Below are 20,942 nucleotides of genomic sequence, written 5' to 3' on the forward strand. Positions count from 1 at the left end.
GACAGAGGAAAGAAAGACTGAATTGAGGAAGGAAGAAAAGAAGGACAGAGGAAAGAAAGGAGGAATTGAGGAAGGAAGGGAAGAAGGACAGAGGAAAGAGAGGAGGAATTGAAGAAAGAATGAAAGAGGGAGGGAGAAAGGAAAAGAGGAAAGAAGGAAGGGAGGAAGGAAGAAAGGAAGGAAGGAAGGACAATGTGTGTCATGTGCTTATATCGTCCTTTAAATAATCAATACTTTTTTTGTTTCTGCTTGACTCTGATTATAAAGACACCCTTTTTTCAAACAACTCCATCAAACTCTTCTCCCACTCATCATCCAACCAGCAAAATGAATATCAGACATTTGTGTCGGTTCTTTATTAAAATCATCTTTTTATTTCTGTCCTGCTTGCAGCACAGCGATATTGTCATTGACCCCACTGGTGGCAGATGTGGCTGAAGCAGAGTGGAGGCAGCATCTTACCACCCTTACTTGTGTGTGTGTGTGTGTGTATGCGAGTGTGTGTTTATATATCTGAAAGTGTGTATGTGTGTGTGTGTGAGGGGGCTGACAATAAAGTGTATCACAACTAGCCATCATCCCTTACAGTCAATCAATACAGCAGTATTAATACAAGGCCTTGAGACATTGTTCAGAGGTGTACAGGCAGAAACTGTGAATGTGTTTCCACTGCAGGCTCAAACAGGGCTTGCCAGGGCTCCGGGGCCAGTAAATGCTTCAAATATCTCTGAATGCAGTGCTGAAAATGGATTTACCTTCAACCACACACACACACACACTTATAATAATGCATCATAAGTAGGCGAGGGATCTCCTATATCTCGGGCAGTGGTGTTTCCCATATTCTACCCAATGGATGTTGTAGTTTTTCCATTTCCTTTCTGATACTGACTGTTTTTGTAGTTTTTGAAGGTGATTATAAAAAGAAAAGCCCTGGTTTCGCCATTTTTGGCCTTATAGTGGAACCACACTGGTGAGCAGACTTTAGCCCCGCCCCCCTGACATAATGTGTCATATATTAGCTTTACCAGTTTTTGTAAAATTAAGAAAGAAACAGTGTGTTTGTTGTGTGTATCATTCTTTTCTTTTTTTTTTTTTTTCCTCTTTTGTTTTACAGCACAGCAGCTTGGCAGAACAACACACTATGTATGTATATCAAAGTCCTTATATATACCTTATAGGTCGGTTGGTTGGTTGGCAGGGATAGCTGTGCATGTTTTTGTATAGTAATACAGCTACTAAGAGATGCAAAAAAAGCCTGTGCTGCTCGCTACATCGTGTTTCAAAGAGGTCGCCTCACTGTACACACTGCGGTATAAACTCTAGGGTTTGATGTGAACCCGAAACAGGGTCGAGAATGTGGCCCTCATGTGGTAAAAGCTGCTGTATCCATAAAAGGTTTTTAATTAGTCGTTAATCTGTTAGCCCAAACCAAAAAAGAAAGGCCCCTCTAGGTAGACAAACACACGCCACCACCGCTACTGCTACAGTGACACGGTCATAAGACACTCGTGCACCCCTCCGCGATGTCACTGTTGTTGAAATCTTGGGGTTATAGCTAACGGTAGATAGCTAATGGAGGCGGATGGTTGGTCTTTAAAGAGAGCAAAAACACAGTTATATACTGGTCTCTGTTTTCGCTGGGGGGGGGGGGGGGGGGGGTTTAGGGAGCTGGGCAGGAGGTTCGACACAAGGAGAGACGGACAAACAGACAAAAAAAGACATATTCATTGAGATAATACCATAAATTTAGTAGACAAACTTATATAACATAGATCTTAGAGTTTTGAAATATACTATCATATATATTTAGATAGGCTATTTTTTTTTAAAGATGAAATAAATATATCCACAGATACTCTTCTTCTTCTTCTTCTTTTTTTAAAAACAGACCAGCTTTACAATTGCAGACACTCACCAACACAATGGATAGACATGAGGAAAAAGAGGTGGAGAGGGGGGGAGAGAAGGAAAGATTGGTGGTTCATTTCTTTTCTGAAGAAACGCCCAAGCTGTGCATTCACACCGCTAGCAGCTGCTGTGCTGCACTAATGTTCAATTACCTGTTTATGCCAACTCACCGCTGCCATCGTGTTTCAGCAAACATCCTCGACACACAGCAAGTCAAATGAGACCAAATGGTTTACCTGCAGACATTTTTTTATTGGCAAAAGGAAGCTGATTTTTGTACTTGAGGCTGATTTGAGTTGCTTGCAGCGTGAATGCACAGAAACATATCACACTCTCCATGCTTTTCCTGGTTTCATTGAAATTTGAAAGCTGTTGATTGCTGATTGTAATAAGCAAAGCACTGAACTGTCTCTAATTGGACTTATTACAGTCAACTCTTTTAGAGGAAAGTAAATCGATAATTTGAACTAAAGGATTTCCTGTTGTCAGTGTGTATGATGGCATTTAAGGTTTTTTTTAAACACATAATACTTCTATTATTATTATTGTGATGGACTTGAAATGAGAAACAATAACCTCAAATATCAAGATGCTAAACAACTTTTTCTCTAACGCTACCCATCGCCAAAAAAAGTATATATATACAGTTTAAATATATATATAGTTTTTTTTTAATAAAGAAAGGCAGAAAAACTCTACACAACAAGTTTATGTTAAAAAACTTAAGTTCTCTTTTTGTTCTCTTCTGCTGAAGTAAATTATGGCTCAGATGCAGTTCCAGACAAACATGAGCTGACCAGACAGTTATGGGAAAGATGGCGACTGAAAAACACTAACGTCATTGTGCCAGTGGCTCATGTCTTGCCATTAAAACTCCACTGATGTCCAGCGTCCTGATGCTAAGGTCTAATGTCGATGGATATAGCTGGCTCTAGCCAAGTGCTTGACATCGGAGTGTAACTGCTGGTGTCAGCTTGCTCATGGATTAAAAAGCTATAGCTCTTGGTTTTACTCATTTACAAGGTGAGAAATACTTTTTAAAAAATCGCACAGGAGGTGCTACTGTGTCTTTCAAACACTATCGCTCAACTCCATATCTTTTTTTCATTAAAACCATCTTATCTTCTAGCTAGCGTCAAACATAGGCACAGTCTCTTTGACATCAAAACGGCACTCACACTACAACTAATTTTGCACCCATCAAAATCCTCTTGATCGGATGCTACTACTAGCCTACTTGTTAGCATAAAGCTAACCCTAGCTTGATTTGAAAATAAATACCTTCATACTCCACACAAAACATATGGCAGGCGCAATTAGCATAAGGCTAGACGTATATATATATATTTATATATATCCCTGCAACAATCTCTCTCCTTGCCTAACAAAACTGTGTAGCACCACCTAGCATGTTAGACACATATCTCCTGCTAATGGCAAACAAACCTGGGTTGATTAGTTTTAGTTCGGCACATGTCTAGCGTATCCTAGCCTTGGTGTCGATTGGACCACTTGCAGGAGAAAGCAACAGAAAGATGAATTCATTTTTAAAACTGTAACCCATTTCAGATCTCACCCTTCACCCTTCAACTACTGTAGACTCCCTGCAAGGTTAGCATACTGTTGCGTACCTATATCTCTCTCTCTCCTAGTCACGCACACAAGCTAACGGTTAGAAATGCTACAATTTCCATTTTTCAAGTGTCTTAATTGTTGTTGCAGCGCACTTGTTTAGTGGCCGACTTTACATTCAGTCAAATACAGGGGAGGGAATAGACACTGCTTCAATTGTCATAGTTGTAGGTAGTTGAGAGAACATTTCATGTGCACCCAAGCTTGAGTAGTATGGCACAGTGCTTACATTGTATTACACTTAATACATGTCTTGATATATATAGAACACCATCAATAACAACAACAACATCAACAACAACACAGAAGTAAAGTAATAAAATATAAAATAGGAACATGAACGTAAGGTGGATAATGTATTGCTCGAGAAAGTAGAATAGATGAATTGACTTGTTGGAATTTGCGTGTCTGCAGGTGTTTTATGTGTGTTCATGTGTGTATGCGTATATTTCCAAGATGATGGAATACTCTGCAAGATAAAAAGGAAACACAGCATCTAACGTTGTACAGATTGATGTTGAGCTCTGCTTAAGTTTGGCACTCAGCTTTTCATTAAGCCAGTAGAATATCAGTCACAGTTGACTTACCCTGTTGTCAAGAATACAAACACAGAAAAGCACAGACGCACAGAATAATCACATCAAGGAGAGGAGCCAAGAGGAGGGAGGACAGGTGAGGAAGATGACAAGAGAGATGTGGAGAAAGTAGACACACGTGAATAACGTAAGAAAGGTGAAAGCAGAGAAAATTAGGCAGAGGAGGTGAGAAGAAAAGGAGGAGGGGGGAGGGGGGGTGAAAGATAGGAGAGAACAAAAGAGAAGAGAACAAGAGAGGTTGCATGGATAACACAGAGAGGAAGAGGCGGTTATCACCCTCCTCTTCCTCTAAACAAGAGGATATTGATCATACACAACAAAAGGTGCCTCTGGTGGGCGTCACAGTTCTGCGGGGGTGTAAACAGTTTGTTAAGGAAAAAGGAAAATAGGGGTAAGCAATTTGTTTTAAGGGAAAAAATAAGAAAACTGTTCTGTGTTAAAGGCTTCCAAGAGCAGCAGGCATACAGTACTACAAAGTTCCTGAGCCCTCAGTAAGCATTAAGAATCCTTTGAATACAAACTGCTCTGCCTCAACATCCAAAGCCCTTTACTGTCTGTAGCAAAGGAGTCTCCTTCAGTTGTACCAGTTTTAATGTCCGATTTGCTTTTAGTGTTATTGGTTAACCCAGTTCAGTGGTTGCTGTAGATTGTAGTCTTTCACATACTGAGAGGAACCAAAGGAAACAACAGCTAGAGTGCTCCTGTTTTCCTTTGACATCCCTCATTGGATTTGTTTGGCTTTCTGGTTTGTTTGTTTGTTTGTTTGTTTGTTTGTGCAGAACTTTAGGAAAGGGCTCAGTGCGTGTACTGTACTGGTTCGACTGTACAGCCATGTTTGCTGCCGGGCAGAATCAAATCCAGATCACCTGCTTAGCGTCTACTTTGCAGGACTCTCTCATGACGTTTGATACTTAAGTTGAACTTCAAACCTCGCTCTCCACACTGGAGAAATGGGCTGAGCCCCTTCGGGAGCAGAGGCTCTTGGCTTTTAGGGGTAAGTGAGGGGACTGGGGAAACCTCTGGGGCTGGGGTACAGAGCGCAATCTCTGGTACTGCAGTTTGGCACTTGCCGAAGCCATGGAGGGCTGGGGCGCCCCTGGTGTGGATGAGACCACGGACGGGGAGGACACAGAAGAGGAAGAGGTAGGGGGAGGTACGTGGATGGGGTGAGATGAGGATGGGGGAGCTGGGAGGGCAGGAAGTGGGGGTGGCAAGTTAGGTAAGAGGGCAGAAGGCGGGGATGGTAGCCTTCCTCGATCTCGATCCCTATCTGTCCTCTGTGTCCGCTGCTGGATACTAAGGTTTGACTGGCTGCCGGATTTGGATGGGTTTTGTGAGCGATCCTGTTTGGAGGAGGATGAGGAGTCATGTTTAGACTTTAGGGGACCACCAAAACTCTGGCAGTGGTGGTAGAGCTCTTCCTGGCTTCGCGAGGTTATGCGAGCCCATTTGGCGGAATGGGGGTGCGGATGGTGTCGGGGGGAATGATAGGAGGGACAAGCTGCTTGCCCTCTCCCCTTGTCCTTTGACTTACGTTTACTCTTCTTCTCGTCCTGTATGTGGAGTTTGTCCACAGACCAGTATCGTCGAGGAGGTGGGGGTGTGAGAGGAGGCGGGGGCCAGTGCGATCCTGATCCCCATACTCTTTCTCCTCCATCTCCTCGTCCTCCACCACCACCACCACCTCCACTAGACCCCCATCCACTTTCTCCCGTCCCCCACCTCTCTCCTCGCTCCAGGAATAGGTCATCTCTACTGTTGATGCTGCCGGCTTTATCCCTGGAGGGGTAAGTACTAAAAAACCAACCCCCTCCTCCGATCCCTCCTACCGACCGGCCTTCATGATCCTCCCAGTATCTCTCAAACTTCCCGAACTCTCCCGAAGAACCGTCGTCATCAGAATATATCCCGACTACCTTATCGCGTTCCCTCTCCTCATCTGACATTGTCCTTCCTCCTCCACGCCTCTTACCGCGCTCCGCTTTCCTTCTCTCCTGCTCAGAATCTTCTTCGTCATCCTCTACATCGGACCCCCACTCGTGGAAGGACAAGCCCTCCTTGGAGTGTATCTCACCTCTCCCGTCCCGCCCCAGCAATGGCTTCCTCTCTCCTTCCATTCCTACAGCATCTCTGTCTGAGCTTTTACTCTTCCTCCTTTTAGAGGTGACAGGCAACAAGGGCAAGAAAGCGGATGGAATGTCAGAGGACGGGTTGCCCCCTCCCCAAAACTTGACGGATGTTGAAGGCTTACTGCTAGAGCTGTGATAGTGTTTGCTGTTCCTTCGCCTCGGGTGCCGTTCCTTCCCTCTGCTGTCATCGCCATCATCCCTCTCTTTCTCTTCTCTTTCTTTCCTCTCATCATCACCCGGGATGTTCCATCCGTAGCTTCTGATTGAGCTCTCGCTCTTCTTCCGAAAGGACTCTCGCCTCAGGGCTGGGTATGATGGGTAGTCTGGTGTCCCTGATTTGGCTTCCTCTCTTTTATCGGCATCTCCTCCCTCCTGCTCGGACCTCTTCCGCTCTCTCTTCCTCATCTTGTCGTCTTTCTTTTTCTTCTTCTTTGCTTTGCGCCTCTTCCGCTCCCTTTCTCTCTCCCTCTCTTCCCTCTTCTTCTTCTTTCGGCCCTTCTTCCTCCTCTTCCTCTCATGCTCCCGCTCTTTGTGGTGCCTCTTCTCCTCTCTACCGGCTCCTCCATCCCCCCGTCCTGTCGTCCCTCCCCTAACTCGTTCTCTATCGCCCCATGATGCCCACCACTCCTGTAACTGGGCCAGCTGGCTGCCCGTCCTCTCTCTGCCGTAATCTCTCTGAGGACGAGGTTTCCGAGGCGGGATCGGTGGAGGTGGCGGGCTGCAAGGCAATGATCGTGACGACATGCGGCGGGAACGAATCTTTCGCCGAGACCCCAGAAGGAGGCTGGACTCCTCTGTAAGAAGATCTGACTCAATGTCATCATCCACCGTAAACTCCCGGTCGCCTGCCCGATACCGGAAACTCAGCGAGGAGTTGTAGGAGCTGTCACTAGAGCAGGAAGAGGGGGAATTAGACCGGGAGAGTGAGACAGAGGACGATGAAGAGGATGACGATGACGATGAGGAGGAGGAAGAGGACGAAGCACTGGAGCAGGTGGAGTAGAAACGGCATGGGGACGAGGGAGTGGTAGGAGTGTGTGTCGGGGAGGAAAGAGGGACAGGCAGAGGAGGAGGTGGAGGAGGACGTCGCCCTCTCCTCCCGCCTCCATCGCCTGCTCCGTACCTGCCACCTCCTCGCCTTCCCAGTGGGAGTATATTCTCATACAACGGTCCACCTGAGCCTTTTCTCCTGGTCTGAGCTAAGCTTCCTCGTCGCCAGAAGGGAGGCCTTCGCGGTGAGGATGGGAGCGGTGGAGGAGGCTTAGCGATTAAGTGTGTTGGGCCTTGTTGGGGTCCTTTAGGAGGCAATCGTGGCATTCCTGAGGCTTTGGGGCCTCGAGGGTTAGCTTTGGGAGTCTGTTGGGTGCCTCCAGCCTGTTGGTCTGAGTTAGCTCCTAACCCCTCTGGATCTATAGGACCATAGTAGCGCTTATACTCATCTAACCCAGTGTCACCTCCTCCTACCCCTGCTCCACTTACAACTCCTCCTTGCATTTTCCAGTGTTGTCCAAGATTCGGCTGATACTGCTGCTGAGCTTGGAGTTCAGTGATCCCTCCTGCTATTCCCCCAACACCCACGCCCGTGCCACTGCCTGCGCTCATGACTTTCTCTGTTTTCTGCCAATTCCAACGATCGACCACGGCGAGTCGGCGATCGTGGCGAGGCAAAAAGGTTGAACAGGGCATAGGCCCTTCAAGTAGGGGGCTATTTGAGGGTCCTAGAGCCATTGCCGAATGTCCCGTAGTTGGCGGCGATCCAGGTAGCATGGTGGTATAAGTCTGCCCTTGTTGCTGTTTTTGGTGGTGCTTCTGCTGCTGTTGCTGCTGCACCATGGCGATGGCAGTTGTGTTGTTTATCGTGGCTGTAACAAGGTGCTGTTGGGGCGGAGCAGGCATGGTGGTCACAGTGTGGTACTGGGGCAAAGAGCTGCCTCCTGGTGTTGTTTCATCCTCAAACTGGCAGCAACTGTACATCCCCTGGGTGGAGAGATGAAAGACAGATTGTAATTAGACTTGCAGGCTGCCAAGTATGATAAGGAAGCAGTGTGTGTGTGTCTATGTGTAAGAGACAGGAAGAAAGAAAGAGGGACGGACATCTCTACCTTCACAAGTTTAAAAAGGAAACCTATAGAACAGCTGAGAATCAACATGGACTTGAATGAATTACAGTATATAAACCTCATTATTTTAGCTTTTATGCATTTTGTTTCTGCATGCACTAGTTCACTGAGTTTAACCCTCCTGTTGTCCTTGAGTCAAGGAAGGGATGGAGGAAGGAAGGGATGGAGGAAGGGATGGATGGAGGAAGGAAAAGATGGAGGAAGGGATGGAGGAAGGATGGAAGGGAGGAAGGAAGGATGGAAGGGAGGGAAGGAAGGATGGAAGGAGGAAGGGCAGAGGAAGGTAGGGGGGAGGAAAGAAAGAGAGAAGGAAGGGGGAAGGAAGGAAGGAGGGAAGGAAAGAAGAAGGGATGGAGGAAGGAAGGGGTGGAGGAAGGGATGGATGGAGGAAGGAAAGGATGGAGGAAGGGATGGAGGAAGGAAGGGATGGAGGAAGGAAGGGGTGGAGGAAGGAAGGGGTGGAGGAAGGAAAGGATGGAGGAAGGAAGGGATGGAGGAAGGATGGAAGGGAGGAAGGATGGAAGGGAGGAAGGAAGGATGGAAGGGAGGTAAGGAAAGGAAGGAAGGGAGGGAAGGAAGGATGGAAGGAGGAAGGGCAGAGGAAGGGAGGAAGGTAGGGGGGAGGAAAGAAAGAGAGAAGGAAGGGGGAAGGAAGGAAAGGAAGGAAGGAGGGAAGGAAAGAAGAAGGGAGGGAGGAAGGACAGACGGGAGGGAGGAACAGTAAAAACAAACAGGGTCAATTTGACCCGGGAGGACGACACAAGGGTTAATAAGAGTTTACAGGTTCTCCTCTCTACCTCTAATGGGAAAATAATGGAGAGAAAGCAAAAATGAGCTGCTTATTATACACCACAGTCTATCTAAGTAAGAACAGACATAGTTAACTACAGCATGTTTGAGCTCCAAATGGCATTTTTCAAATATGATTTTCACCAAGACTTATATTTATGATTTTAAAAGCCAAATAACTTTATTGTCTTTTTCTCCCTTTAAATGTTTAAAACTGCTCCATGATAAGAGACTATGGTTATGGTATTAGACTACAGATACAGACTACATCCCAACATTATTACTGCTTTTGTCTATTTTAGTCAAATGGGGTAACAGAGGGGAATATCTAGAGTTATTCTATTAGCATTTAGAGTAAGGGTGTCAAACATGCGGTCCGTGGGCCAGAACCGGCCCGCCGAGGGGTCCACTTCAGCCCACTTTCCTTCCCTGTCTTTTTTTCTTACTTCCTTCCATCTGTCCTTCCTTCCTTCCTTCCTTCCGTCTTTCCTTCCTGTCTTCTTCTCCTTCCTTCCTTCCTTCCTTCCACCCATCCTTCCATCTTTCCTTCCTGTCTTCTTCTCCTTCCTTCCTTCCACCCATCCTTCCATCTTTCCTTCCTGTCTTCTTCTCCTTCCTTCCTTCCACCCATCCTTCCATCTTTCCTTCCTGTCTTCTTCTCCTTCCTTCCTTCCACCCATCCTTCCATCTGTCCTTCCTCCCTTCCATCTTTCCTCCCTGTCTTCTTTTCCAATCTTTCCTTTCTTCCTTCCTCAATTTTATTCTTTCCTTCCTTCCACCTGTCCTTTCTTCCTTCTCCTTATCTTTCCTTCTCACCTTCCTTCCTTCCATCTTTCCTTCCTCCCTTCCATCTTTCCTTCCTGTCTTCTTCTCCTTCCTTCCTTCCACCCATCCTTCCATCTGTCCTCCCTCCCTCCCTTCCTTCCTTCCATCTTTCCTCCCTGTCTTCTTGTCCAATCTTTCCTTTCTTCCTTCCTCAATTTTATTCTTTCCTTCCTTCTATCTGTCCTTCCTCCCTTCCTTCCTTCCATCTTTCCTCCCTGTCTTCTTTTCCAATCTTTCCTTTCTTCCTTCCACCTATCCTTTCTTCCTTTTCCTTATGTTTCCTTCTCACCTTCCTTCCTTCCTTCCTTCTTTCCTTCCATCCATCTTTTTAATGAGGTCAAATTGGGCTGTTTGTGGCCCTTGAATGAAAATGAGTTTGACACCTCTGATTTAGAGGCTATGCAGAAGTCACATTTCTGTTAACCTGCTGCTATAAACAGTTAAACCTTTGATTCGCTGTCACATCAGGACAGATTTTAAACTTATCTGGGCTACAACTTGGTATTTTTATTCATCCTCTATCCTATTTTCCTTTATCTTTATTCAGCGCTTTTATCTGTGTTACTTAATTGGCTCAACACATTTCATGAAAATAGACTCCATTTTGAAAAAAAGAGAGAATGATCAATCTTTATTCTTTTCTCTCAACATGCGGTGAAATTGCTCCAGGTGGTTTCCCTCTCTCTCTACTTCAGGTTTATTGTGTCACCGCGACTCCTCTACAAAGACAAACAACTGACCGTTAAATATTAATGAGTTTTCGAGAAAAACTTTAGGTGAGTTTACCAAGCCTCTCGGAGTGTCAGTTTTTCCACACACTATCAAACCAAACAAAAGCTTTCAGTAAACAAAGCATCACTCAGCTGGAGCAGGGCTGAGGTTTCGAGAAAAGCACTGTGGAAAACAATCGTAGAGGGATATACAGCTCCTGGAGATGAGGCAAAGCAACCAAAACCTATTATTTTTTCTCACTTTGCCAATAAAACAAATGGTCCTGTCGTCCTCCTGGGTCAAATTGACCCGTCTGTTCTGTTTTGACTGTTCCTTCCTTCCTTCCTTCCTTCCTTCTTTCCTTCCTTCCTTCCTCTCTTCCTTCCTTCTTCCCTCCCTCTTTTGTTCTTTCTTTCCTTCCTCTCCTGCCTCCATCACCCTTTCTTCCTTCCTTCTGTCCTTCCTTCCTCCCTCCCTCCTTCTTTCCTACTTTCCTTCCTTCTTCCTCCTTTCCCTCCTTCTTTCCTTCCCTCCCTCCTCTTCCTTCTTTCCTTCCTCCCTCCCTCCCTCTTTCGTTCTTTCTTTCCTTCCCTCCTTCCTTCCTCCCTCCCTCCTTCTTTCTTTCCCTCCGTCCGTCCTTCCTTCCTTCCTTCTTCCTCCCTTGCTTCCTCCCCTCCCTCCTTCCCTTCCTTCTCCCTCCCTCCCTTCCTTCCATCCTTCCTTCTTCCTCCCTTCCTTCCTTTCCTTCCTTCCCTCCTTGACTAGAGGACAACAGGAGGGTTAAGAGAATCACCTTTTCAGCATGCTTACTTAACCCAAACAGAATGATCCATCATGTGTCCTCTTTCTGTCTTTTCCTAGAGCATAAAATAATCCAGATTAAAATGTCCAGTGTTCTTCTTTTTTTGGTTTTAACCCTGTTTATCATATTGGATACGTGAGTTTTAGAGACCTATTTCATTCCTGAAAACCTGATGTATATACAATGAGATACATGTAGTACAAAGATAAACCAATGCAATGTTTTGTGGCTTATTTTATGGTAAATTCCTGTTGAAAATGTGTGTATCAAATTAGATACAGCAGGTATAGAAGTCTGTAAATCTGTCAATTTTCATTTTATTATTCAATAATTTTAATAATTATTCAATCACGGCTCTGCTGCGACTCCCACACTCCAAAATGGTCCTTTGGTGGAGCTGAGGCTCGCTTGGCTGCACCTGGGTGTTTAGCGTGGAGGTGCTAACTCAAACTCTACGTACTCCGGTGGTAGTTAAACTCCGTTTGACACAGGTTGCATTTTACTTTTGACTTGTCAACTGAAGCGTCTGGAAGTGTTTTAAAGTTAAACAAGCCGTTCAAAAGTCCAGTAGCTCTCTTACTTTCCATCAGCGCGGTAGGTTTACTGCAGGAGGCCACTTCAAAGCATAGCGCTACAGCTAGAGGAGCCGTCTACGGGGGAGTAGAAGGGACAAAAAGGCTTGCAACATTAAAATGTGATTTTAAAAAAATTAATGCGTTATGGATTGCATTAATCGAATCGCGATTAACGCGTTAACGCTGACAGCCCTAATTAACATGCAGGACCTTAAAAAAGTTGTATTCAATATGTTTTCATGTGTTTAAAAAAAATCATGCTATGAATAATAAATTGCAAAAAAGTTTTTTATCAAATATGATACAAATCAAAGTATTATTTAATTAATGTTTTTTAATTACTTGTCAGAAGGTGCAACAAGCTCTAGTTTCAAAGAATTTTAATTTTCTGGCAATTATTTGATGGTTCAGGCATTATAGGGTTAACTTTATTTAATTAATTGTTAATTAAAAATTATTTGGTATCAGCAGGGAGTCCTATAACTTTAGCTAAACTTCCTGTACTTTAAACCTCTTCTTTAGTGTTCATGAAGATTAACTAATCAAAGTCAGTCTATAATCAAATCCTAAAAACCTTATTTCTGGGTAAGATAATTTCAACCTATTTACAATAGAAATTAAATTCTTTTTAAGGAAACAAGAAAAAAATTTCAGGTATAAATGACTTGAAAAGAGGAATTTTGAAATGAATATGAATGAGTATTATCCTCATTATGCAGAAGGGACTAATCTTGTCAGTCACGGAAAATTGTGTATTTTGCAGTCATTTCCTGTCGTCCTGACTATAAGACATATTAGGACGTTTCCATGTGTTGCTGTTATTTGTTACCACTTGAGCTCAAAAAGATTATCCTCACGTGGTTTTAATGAACTGCTCCAAACGTGCTCGGTGGGAACACTCTTTATATCAGGAGTGTCAAACTCATTTTCATTCAAAGGCCACATGCACACCAATTTGATCTCATGTGGGTCGGATCATTAAAAAGACGGAAGGAAGGAAGGAAGAGAGGGAGGGAGGGAGGGAGGGAGGAAGGGAAGGAAGGGAGGGAGGGAGGGAGGAAGGAAGGAAGGAAGGAAGGAAGGAAGGAAGGGAGGGAGGGAGGGAGGGAGGAAGGAAGGGAGGGAGGGAGGGAGGAAGGAAGGGAGGAAGGAAGGAAGGGAGGGAGGGAGACAGACAGACAAAAGGAAAGATGGAAGAAAGGTAGGCAGGACAGACAGAAGGAAGGAAAGAAGGAAGGACAGACGGGAGAAATAGAGGAAGGAAGCAAGGAAGGAAGGAAAAAAGGGAGGAAGGACATGTGGAAGGAAGAATGGAAAAAAGGAAGGGAGGAAGGACAGATGGAAGGAAGAAAGGAACAAAGAAAGGAAAAAAGGAAGGACAGATGGAAGGAAGAAAGGAAAAAAGGAAGGGAGGAAGGACAGATGGAAGGAAGAAAGGAAAAAAGGAAGGGAGGAAGGAAGGAAGGGAGGGAGGGAGGGAGGAAGGAAGGAAGGAAGGAAGGAAAGACAGACAGACAAAAGGAAAGAGGGAAGAAAGGTAGGAAGGACAGACAGAAGGAAGGAAAGAAGGAAGGACAGATGGGAGAAATAGAGGAAGAGAGGAAGGAAGGAAGGAAGAATGGAAAAAAGGAAGGGAGGAAGGACAGATGGAAGGAAGAAAGGAACAAAGAAAGGAAAAAAGGAAGGTAGGAAGGACAGATGGAAGGAAGAAAGGAAAAAAGGAAGGGAGGAAGGACAATAGAAAGAAGGACAGAAGGAAGAAAGGAAGGAAGGAAAAGAACACAGTAAGGAAAGTGGGCCGGATTGCACCCCTTGGCGGGCCAGGGTTCTGGCCCACGGGCCGCATGTTTGACACCCCTGCTTTAAATCATCATTCTTGCTTTTTTTCCATCTCAGTGACAATATTCAAACTGTGCTTAATATGAATAAAACATGAAATGGTGAAATCAAATAGTCTGGATTGGAATATGTGTTAATTATAAGTTCCTCTTGATATCTCTTTACGTCTCAAACCCTAAGCAGAATTTATCTACGCTCTTTCTTCTGTACCTTTGTGTATTTACACCTTGCTGTAGATAGATGACACTCAATTACCAGTACTGAGGAGGGCCATGTAAATAACAAAGACTCTGTTATCCCTCACATTCACGAAGATAATTTGTAATATCATCGATATCTGTCACATCTTAATGACAAAATATGCGCGGGGGCCTCCGGTAAATCTCTCTGTTTCCTACTGGGTAACACAAATCTGATGGAGAGACTGTAATAATGGCCCTTCCAGACACATGAATCATGAAACAGTCCTAGTGGCAGAAGTGCTATCACAGTCCGCAAAGCATGGGGACGCAGCCCACTGTGAAATTGAAACTTGGGTGAGTCACTGATTGGGTTAAAGCGAGCCACACACACAGGCCAGCTGCAGAGGCTTTAAAGTCAAGCACATGATACAGCTTGGGAGATAGACCCCTAACTGGTTTTGGGAGTGCCCTTTGCATGGATATGATGTTTTAAATTCTCAGGATGAGGAATGCTACTGATAAGAGTTGAGTTTGCTCATGCAAGAAAAGATGTTGAATGTATGAAGAGAGGTGAAATTGAAGGTAACTCTACCAGGGAATATCTGTGTGGCTATCAGAGACTGTGGAGGACACAATGGCTCTTCATCTCACATGGTCAATTAATATTATATATAAAACAGTAGAGTGTGTTTAGTAAATTGTACTTGAGGCAGTATCAAGCATCAATTTTCATGTGCATGTTCAGGTTGGAGGATACAGTATATAGTACTTTCAAGCATTGCTTTTATTCCATTGGCAGATATTTATCTATAAACTTTAAGAATTTCGTTATTGTGCTGTTCATATATTGATGAAAAGTGCTGAGTCATTTTTGAGTCATAAAGCAGCGCGGCCGAGCTCGGTTAGCTGGCAAAAACAGACAGACAGGAATTAGCCAATCTCAAAAAAGTAGCTCAGTTTCTGCCCAGCAACAGGTTGCTATGGCCCAACGGTTGCTAAGGGCAGCTAAGGCCCTACGGTTACTACGGCGATGTGTGAGAATCTGCTTGGAAATTCTCAAAATCCCCCCAGAATTTGGCTTCTGACAAAGTCCCGAACAATTGCAAACTGTGAGAAAACCGTAACTCCTGTCCAAAAACCGAAAACACCTTGAGAGACACAGAACCCTGCAGATTCTGACAGTGTTTATTTTATTCAGATATTCCTTAAAAAGACGATTACATTAGGGTCAATGGGGAGTGAGACAGGTATTGCTGCCGCTCTCTGCCCCCCCGTTTAAATTTTGTGCAGACCCCACCTGTCGACATCACATTTTATGAATCCCAACACCTGTGTCTACATTTTGACAAAAAATTATTTGTCTCCTTTTTACGGTTTGGCCGTGAGCTCGAGTTAAAATCGTTTTTTTAAAGATTTGCTGCTATCGACAGTCACTACTATTTGGATGCTGGCTCCAAATGAAGTCAACTTCTCTCTAGAAATACTAAGTCGGTCTATCAAGCATCAATTTTCATGTGCATGTTCAGGTTGGAGGATACAGTATATAGTGTATATAGTACTTTCAAACATTGCTTTTATTCCATTGGCAGATATTTATCTATAAACTTTAAGAATTTCGTCATTGTGTTCCTTATACATTGATGAAACGTGCTGAGTCATTTTTGATTCAAAAATAAGTTGCCCCCTGGTTTATTATTATAAAGATGATCTGCACATTAACTTTTTTTAAAGATGTTTTCTGTATGGGTAGACTTGCTTCAAGGCTACAACTATTTATTGTTGAATTAGTCATTATGTACTTCTTCTAGACTCAAGCTGCATCTACCACACTTAAGCCAATATGGAAGTATCATAAAGTGCAATGCTATCGACAGTCACTAGATGCTGGCTCCAAAAACCCCCCGGCTCCAAATGAAGTCAACTTCTCTCTAGAAATACTAAGTCAGTCTTTTTTTTCTTTTTCTTTTTGTTAGTAGCTTTGATGTCTGCAGTGTGGGAGTTGATTTACAGCTGCAATGACAGTTGGCTCACCTGCTGCTCTCACACACAGTCTGACTATTATTGCAATGTTTCTGTAGGTTTAATGTCACTTGATTACAGTATGTGCGTGTGTGTTAGTATAATTTAAAGCAATGGTTCGGCGTTATTTCGACCTAGCGCCATATGCACCATGACGTCTATCTAATCACCCCCTCAGCCCTTTTTTTCATTTGGTCAGCTTTAGCAGTAGCAGCAGAGTAAAAGCCATCAGGTAAGTGTTATTTTAATAAACTCTTGGTGTACTTACAAACTTTCCAATGCATTGATTTATGAGTAAAGACCCTATTTGTACTACTGTAGAAGTTTGATAACAATCCAGGCATTATTAGTGGGGTCATTTACCAGATACACTAGTGGTCCCGTTAGCGCCTGATAGCTCTAACTCCACTAATTTGCGACCAAATGAAAAAAAAAAGGGCTGAGACGGTGTTTAGATTAGGTTGAAATTACGCCGAACCATCGCTTAGATTGGGTCTGAGGTAGCTGGGTGCTGAATCCATCTTTAGACAAGAGTTTTCTAATATGTTGAAAAGCATATACCATATCTGTGATGTTTTGTTCTTTCCCTCCATTGACTCTGCTTTGTCAGGGAGCAGCAGGGTAATAAATCACAATCTTTTGTTGTCGCTACAACAAGGCGGTGTCACCCTTACAAACCACAGGTATTTACACACCAAGCATTCCATCACAGTATCCTCCGACAAACAAGAATATCTCGCCAAGCCTCTATGAAGCCCATTTCCCACTTCAACAGTCTCCACTCCCCTCCACCTTGCCTGCATCCTCCCTCCTCCTCCTTTCTTTTTTTTTGTCTCTGCCTTTTCTGTGCTTCCTTCACCTCCCTTTTGGCTTCCCTCCAACACCTGCTATACACCGCTAACTCTGCTGTCTCCTCAGCCGACTCTGCTCTCCTCTTATCTTAAAGTTTCACTCCAATACCTTCCCACGTCTTCTTACCCCCCCCCCCCCCCACTCACGTCACACCATCCATCCCTTTCTTGATACTTCCTCCTCTTCGTTCTTTTCTCTCCAGTCTTTCCTCATTATCATACTCTTTCCCTTCAACCCCTGTAAGTATTTCCATGACTTCAGGCTGAACTGAACTTACAAGAACTGAATGGACTCTCTAAGAAAATAGCTGAGCAGCAGCTAAGTGAGCACTCTACACCTTGGACCCTTTGGGCTCCCAAAGGTATGAAGCCAAGGATAAGTACATCAGTGTTTCCCTTCTTGGCTCGATGTCCTAGTCCCCAGGTGAATGCCAGAAACAAGTGCCTACTTTTGTGCAATCTGTATCTTAGCAATGTCTTAAGGCTCTTTCACAACTACCTCATTTCATTCAATGCTTTCTGACTTTTCAGTTTGATCTGAAAATTACATGGACCAGACCAAATGTCTAACCTTAGTCTGACAAAAACTGGTATTTTTGCTCTAGATCAAACTGAATCATGGTTTAGTTGGTTTATTTTCTTTATGTAGGAACACCCAACCAATTACCAATGTTTCACTTGGTCAGTTTATTCTATATAAGGGGTTAGAGTCCTAATGGCTTGTACACTTTTCAGTCAATTTTAACCCAATCAATCTTTATTTATATAGCGCCAAATCACAACAAAGTTATCTCAAGGCACATAGAGCAGTTTCTAAACCGAACTCTTCAGGTTTTAATTTTAAAGAGACTCAACATTCCCACATGAGCAAGCACTTGGCGACAGTGGAGAGAAAAAACTCCCTTTTAACAGGAAGAAACCTCAGAACCAGACTCAGAGTGGGAGAACATCTGCCTCGACTGGTTAGGGTTGAGAGGAGGGAGAGGAAGGATAGGAGAGACCCAGAAGGACAAGAGGCACTAACTCAAGAATGATGTATACTTTAATTTCAATGATGCCTATTGACCATAATTGCCAAAAAATATGTGTAAAACCTGTGGTAATAGGTTCGAATGAAGTTGGTGAAAAAGGTCAGACAGAATTATAATACCTTTGTACCTTCAGGTCGATTTGACCCAGGAGGACAAAAGTTGCATGGTTGATTGAAAAACAAGGAGGGTTATCAATGACCTCTCAAGTACTGTTTCATGAATCTGCAGCTGACCTCACTGATTAGTTCTCCCCTCTCAGGCTGAGGGTGTACAAATCAACGAGATCAGCTGCTGTAGGGTTTCGCTGAAGTGATTTTGTTTCTTTAAAAACTCTCATGCCTCGAGTTCCTTTCCTTTCCTTTCCTTTGGTTTTCATCTGGCAGAACTTTTGATGTAGTTTTTATATCTCTTGGCGATTAATATTTGTTGTTTGTTGTGTTTTGTCTCTGGTATTATTTCGTCTGTCTTGAGGTTGTGTGAAGTTTGCATAAAGAACTGCGGACCACTTCATATAAGGACATGCATGCTAGACATAAAAAAGTATTTCTTGAATTCACATATCTTCTAATTTGCAATCCTGCCCTCCAGATTTAACCCCAAAGCAGAAAGACTTTCATAAACCCAAGGCAGCTTCTCTCAGCCCAAAGATTAATAAGCAGTCCTTTGGTAGCTTTTTCATACAAAGCTTCACTCTTGTGGAATAATTTACTGCACTTGAACAGACAGGCAAAACACCACTGAGACCATTATATCGAGAGTACTATGTAAAACAATCCATCTTCACTTCATCAACAGTTAGATAATTAATCCCTGTTTGAAAAACCTGCACTTTTCTTATTACTGGATTCTGTCCTGTCTTGAATTTTAATTGTATTTCATCATATTGTGTTTTCAAGTGTTGCAGTCCATCTGTAATGCATACTAACTTCTTAAAAAGTGTATTGAGATTAAGTTAACTGACTGTTTTGTTTCCACTGAAGAGGTCTGTTGAGAGAAGGTTTATTATGTGGTGTGACAGTGTCCCAAAGTTAATTATTATTATGCTGACTGTGCATGTTGAAGTTTCACAATGGTATCTGTTTTATTTGGTATGCAGATGACACACAATTCTACATTTCTGAACCCTGGTTAATAGCATGTCTGAAATAAGTGGACGAATCAGAGGTTATGGTTGTTGGGGAGAGGCAAATAGTTGGCAAGGGTGAGAGTAATGAGTTAACTCTCTGAATCCCAAGCAGTTTCTGGTCGTTTTTTTGCTTCTGTCATATTTTTACTCACTGTTCATTCGGAAACTTGAGAATCTGTCGATTACGCCAGTTTTTAAAACATTTTGGATTGGACAAATGGTTTGTAAATGCCAGTCATTTAAAAATAAGTGGTATTTTGATCCCGCCGGTAGGAGGTATCTGTTTTGTTTTGTATGCAGATGATAAAAAATTCTACATTTCTGAACCCTAGTTAATTGCATGTCAGAAAAAAGTGGACGAATCTGAGGTTATCCTTGCTGGGGAGAGTCAAAAAGTTGGCAAGAAGTTGGCGAGAGTAATGAGTTAACTCTCTGAATCCCAAGCAGTTTCTGGTCGTTTTTTTGCTTCTGTCACATTTTCATTGAAGTACCCTCAGAAACTTGAGAATCTGTCGATTACGCCAGTTTCTTATTAGTTTTTGGATTGGACAAATGGGTTGTAAATGCCAGTCATTTAAAAATAAGTGCTATTTTGATCCCACCTGTAGGATTTGGGATTCATTGGGTTAATTATTATGCTGACTGTGCTTGTTGAAGTTGGTTTCACAATGGTATCTGTTTTGTTTTGTATGCAGATGATAAACAATTCTACATTTCTGAACCCTAGTTAATTGCACGTCAGAAAAAAGTGGACACATTTGAGGTTATGTTTGCTTGGGAGAGTCAAAAACTTGGCAAGAAAGATAGTATATTATGTGTTGTATCCCAAAATTAATCATTATGCTGACTGTGCATGTTGCTGTTGGTTTCACAATGGTATGCAGATGACACACAGGTCTACATTTCTGAACCCTGGTTAATTGCATGTCAGAAAAAAAGTGGACGAATCAGAGGTAATGGTTGTTGGGAAGAAGCCAAAAGTGAAACCATTTATAATCAGTTAATTGTTTCTTTTGTTCGTCTTGCCCTCTCTTACCCTGCTGAGAGCCAGGAGGAAGTCCATCCCGCCTGATCGCTTCACGCAGTGCCGTAGCTTCCAGTACACAAGATGCTCCCAGGCAAATACCAAGAGGCTGAGACCCATCGCCACCAGCAGCATATAGAAGACCCCTGCCATGTTGTCTATGTCCAGCTTACTGCTCATTACCTGGAGAAAGGAGGGAGGGAGAAGAAAGGGAAAGGTTACGGTTGGTGAAAGGAGACAGAAGGGATGAAGGGGGGTAAGTAAAAGGCATAAGAGGTAAAAAGGAAAGCATATGAGAAGGGAGTGGAGGAAAGAAGGAAGGGAGGAAGGAAGGACAGAGGAAAGAAGGAAGAGAGGAAGGTAGGGGGGAGGAAAGAAGGAGGAAGGAAGGGAAAGGAAGGAAGGAAGACGGAAGTGAAGGAAAAGAGGAAGGGAGGAAGGAAGGAAGGAGGATGGAGGAAGGAAAGGAGGAATGGAGGAAAGAGAGGAAGGAAAGAAAGAAAGGAAAGCATATGAGAAGGGAGTGGAGGAAAGAAGGAAGGGAGGAAGGAATGACAGAGGAAAGAAGGAAGAGAGGAAGGTAGGGGGGAGGAAAGAAGGAAGGACAGAGGAAGGTGGGGGGAGGAAGGAAGGGAAAGGAAGGAAGGAAGACGGAAGGAAAGGAAAAGAGGAAGGAAGGAAGGAGGATGGAGGAAGGAAAGGAGGAATGGAGGAAAGAGAGGAAGGAAAGAAAGAAAGCCAGAAGGAAAGGTTATGGTTGGTGAGAGGAGACAGGAGGGA

At 43.6% G+C, this 20,942-nt stretch overlaps 1 protein-coding gene across 1 annotated transcript in view; it reads right to left on the minus strand.

Moving 5' to 3' along the window:
- Nucleotides 1-5,062: 5,062 nt before the first annotated feature.
- Nucleotides 5,063-20,942, minus strand: part of LOC128373839 (uncharacterized) — a 47,240-nt gene continuing 31,360 nt past the window's right edge. Inside the window, exons 6-7 of the mRNA XM_053334034.1 lie at nt 20,175-20,345; nt 5,063-8,245 (exon numbers count right to left, since the gene is read on the minus strand). Coding sequence (XP_053190009.1) covers nt 5,063-8,245; nt 20,175-20,345 — 3,354 coding nt within the window. The remainder of the gene's footprint in view (nt 8,246-20,174; nt 20,346-20,942) is intronic.

Source organism: Scomber japonicus, chromosome 15, assembly GCF_027409825.1.
Source record: "Scomber japonicus isolate fScoJap1 chromosome 15, fScoJap1.pri, whole genome shotgun sequence".
NCBI classification, from domain to species: Eukaryota; Metazoa; Chordata; class Actinopteri; order Scombriformes; family Scombridae; genus Scomber; species Scomber japonicus.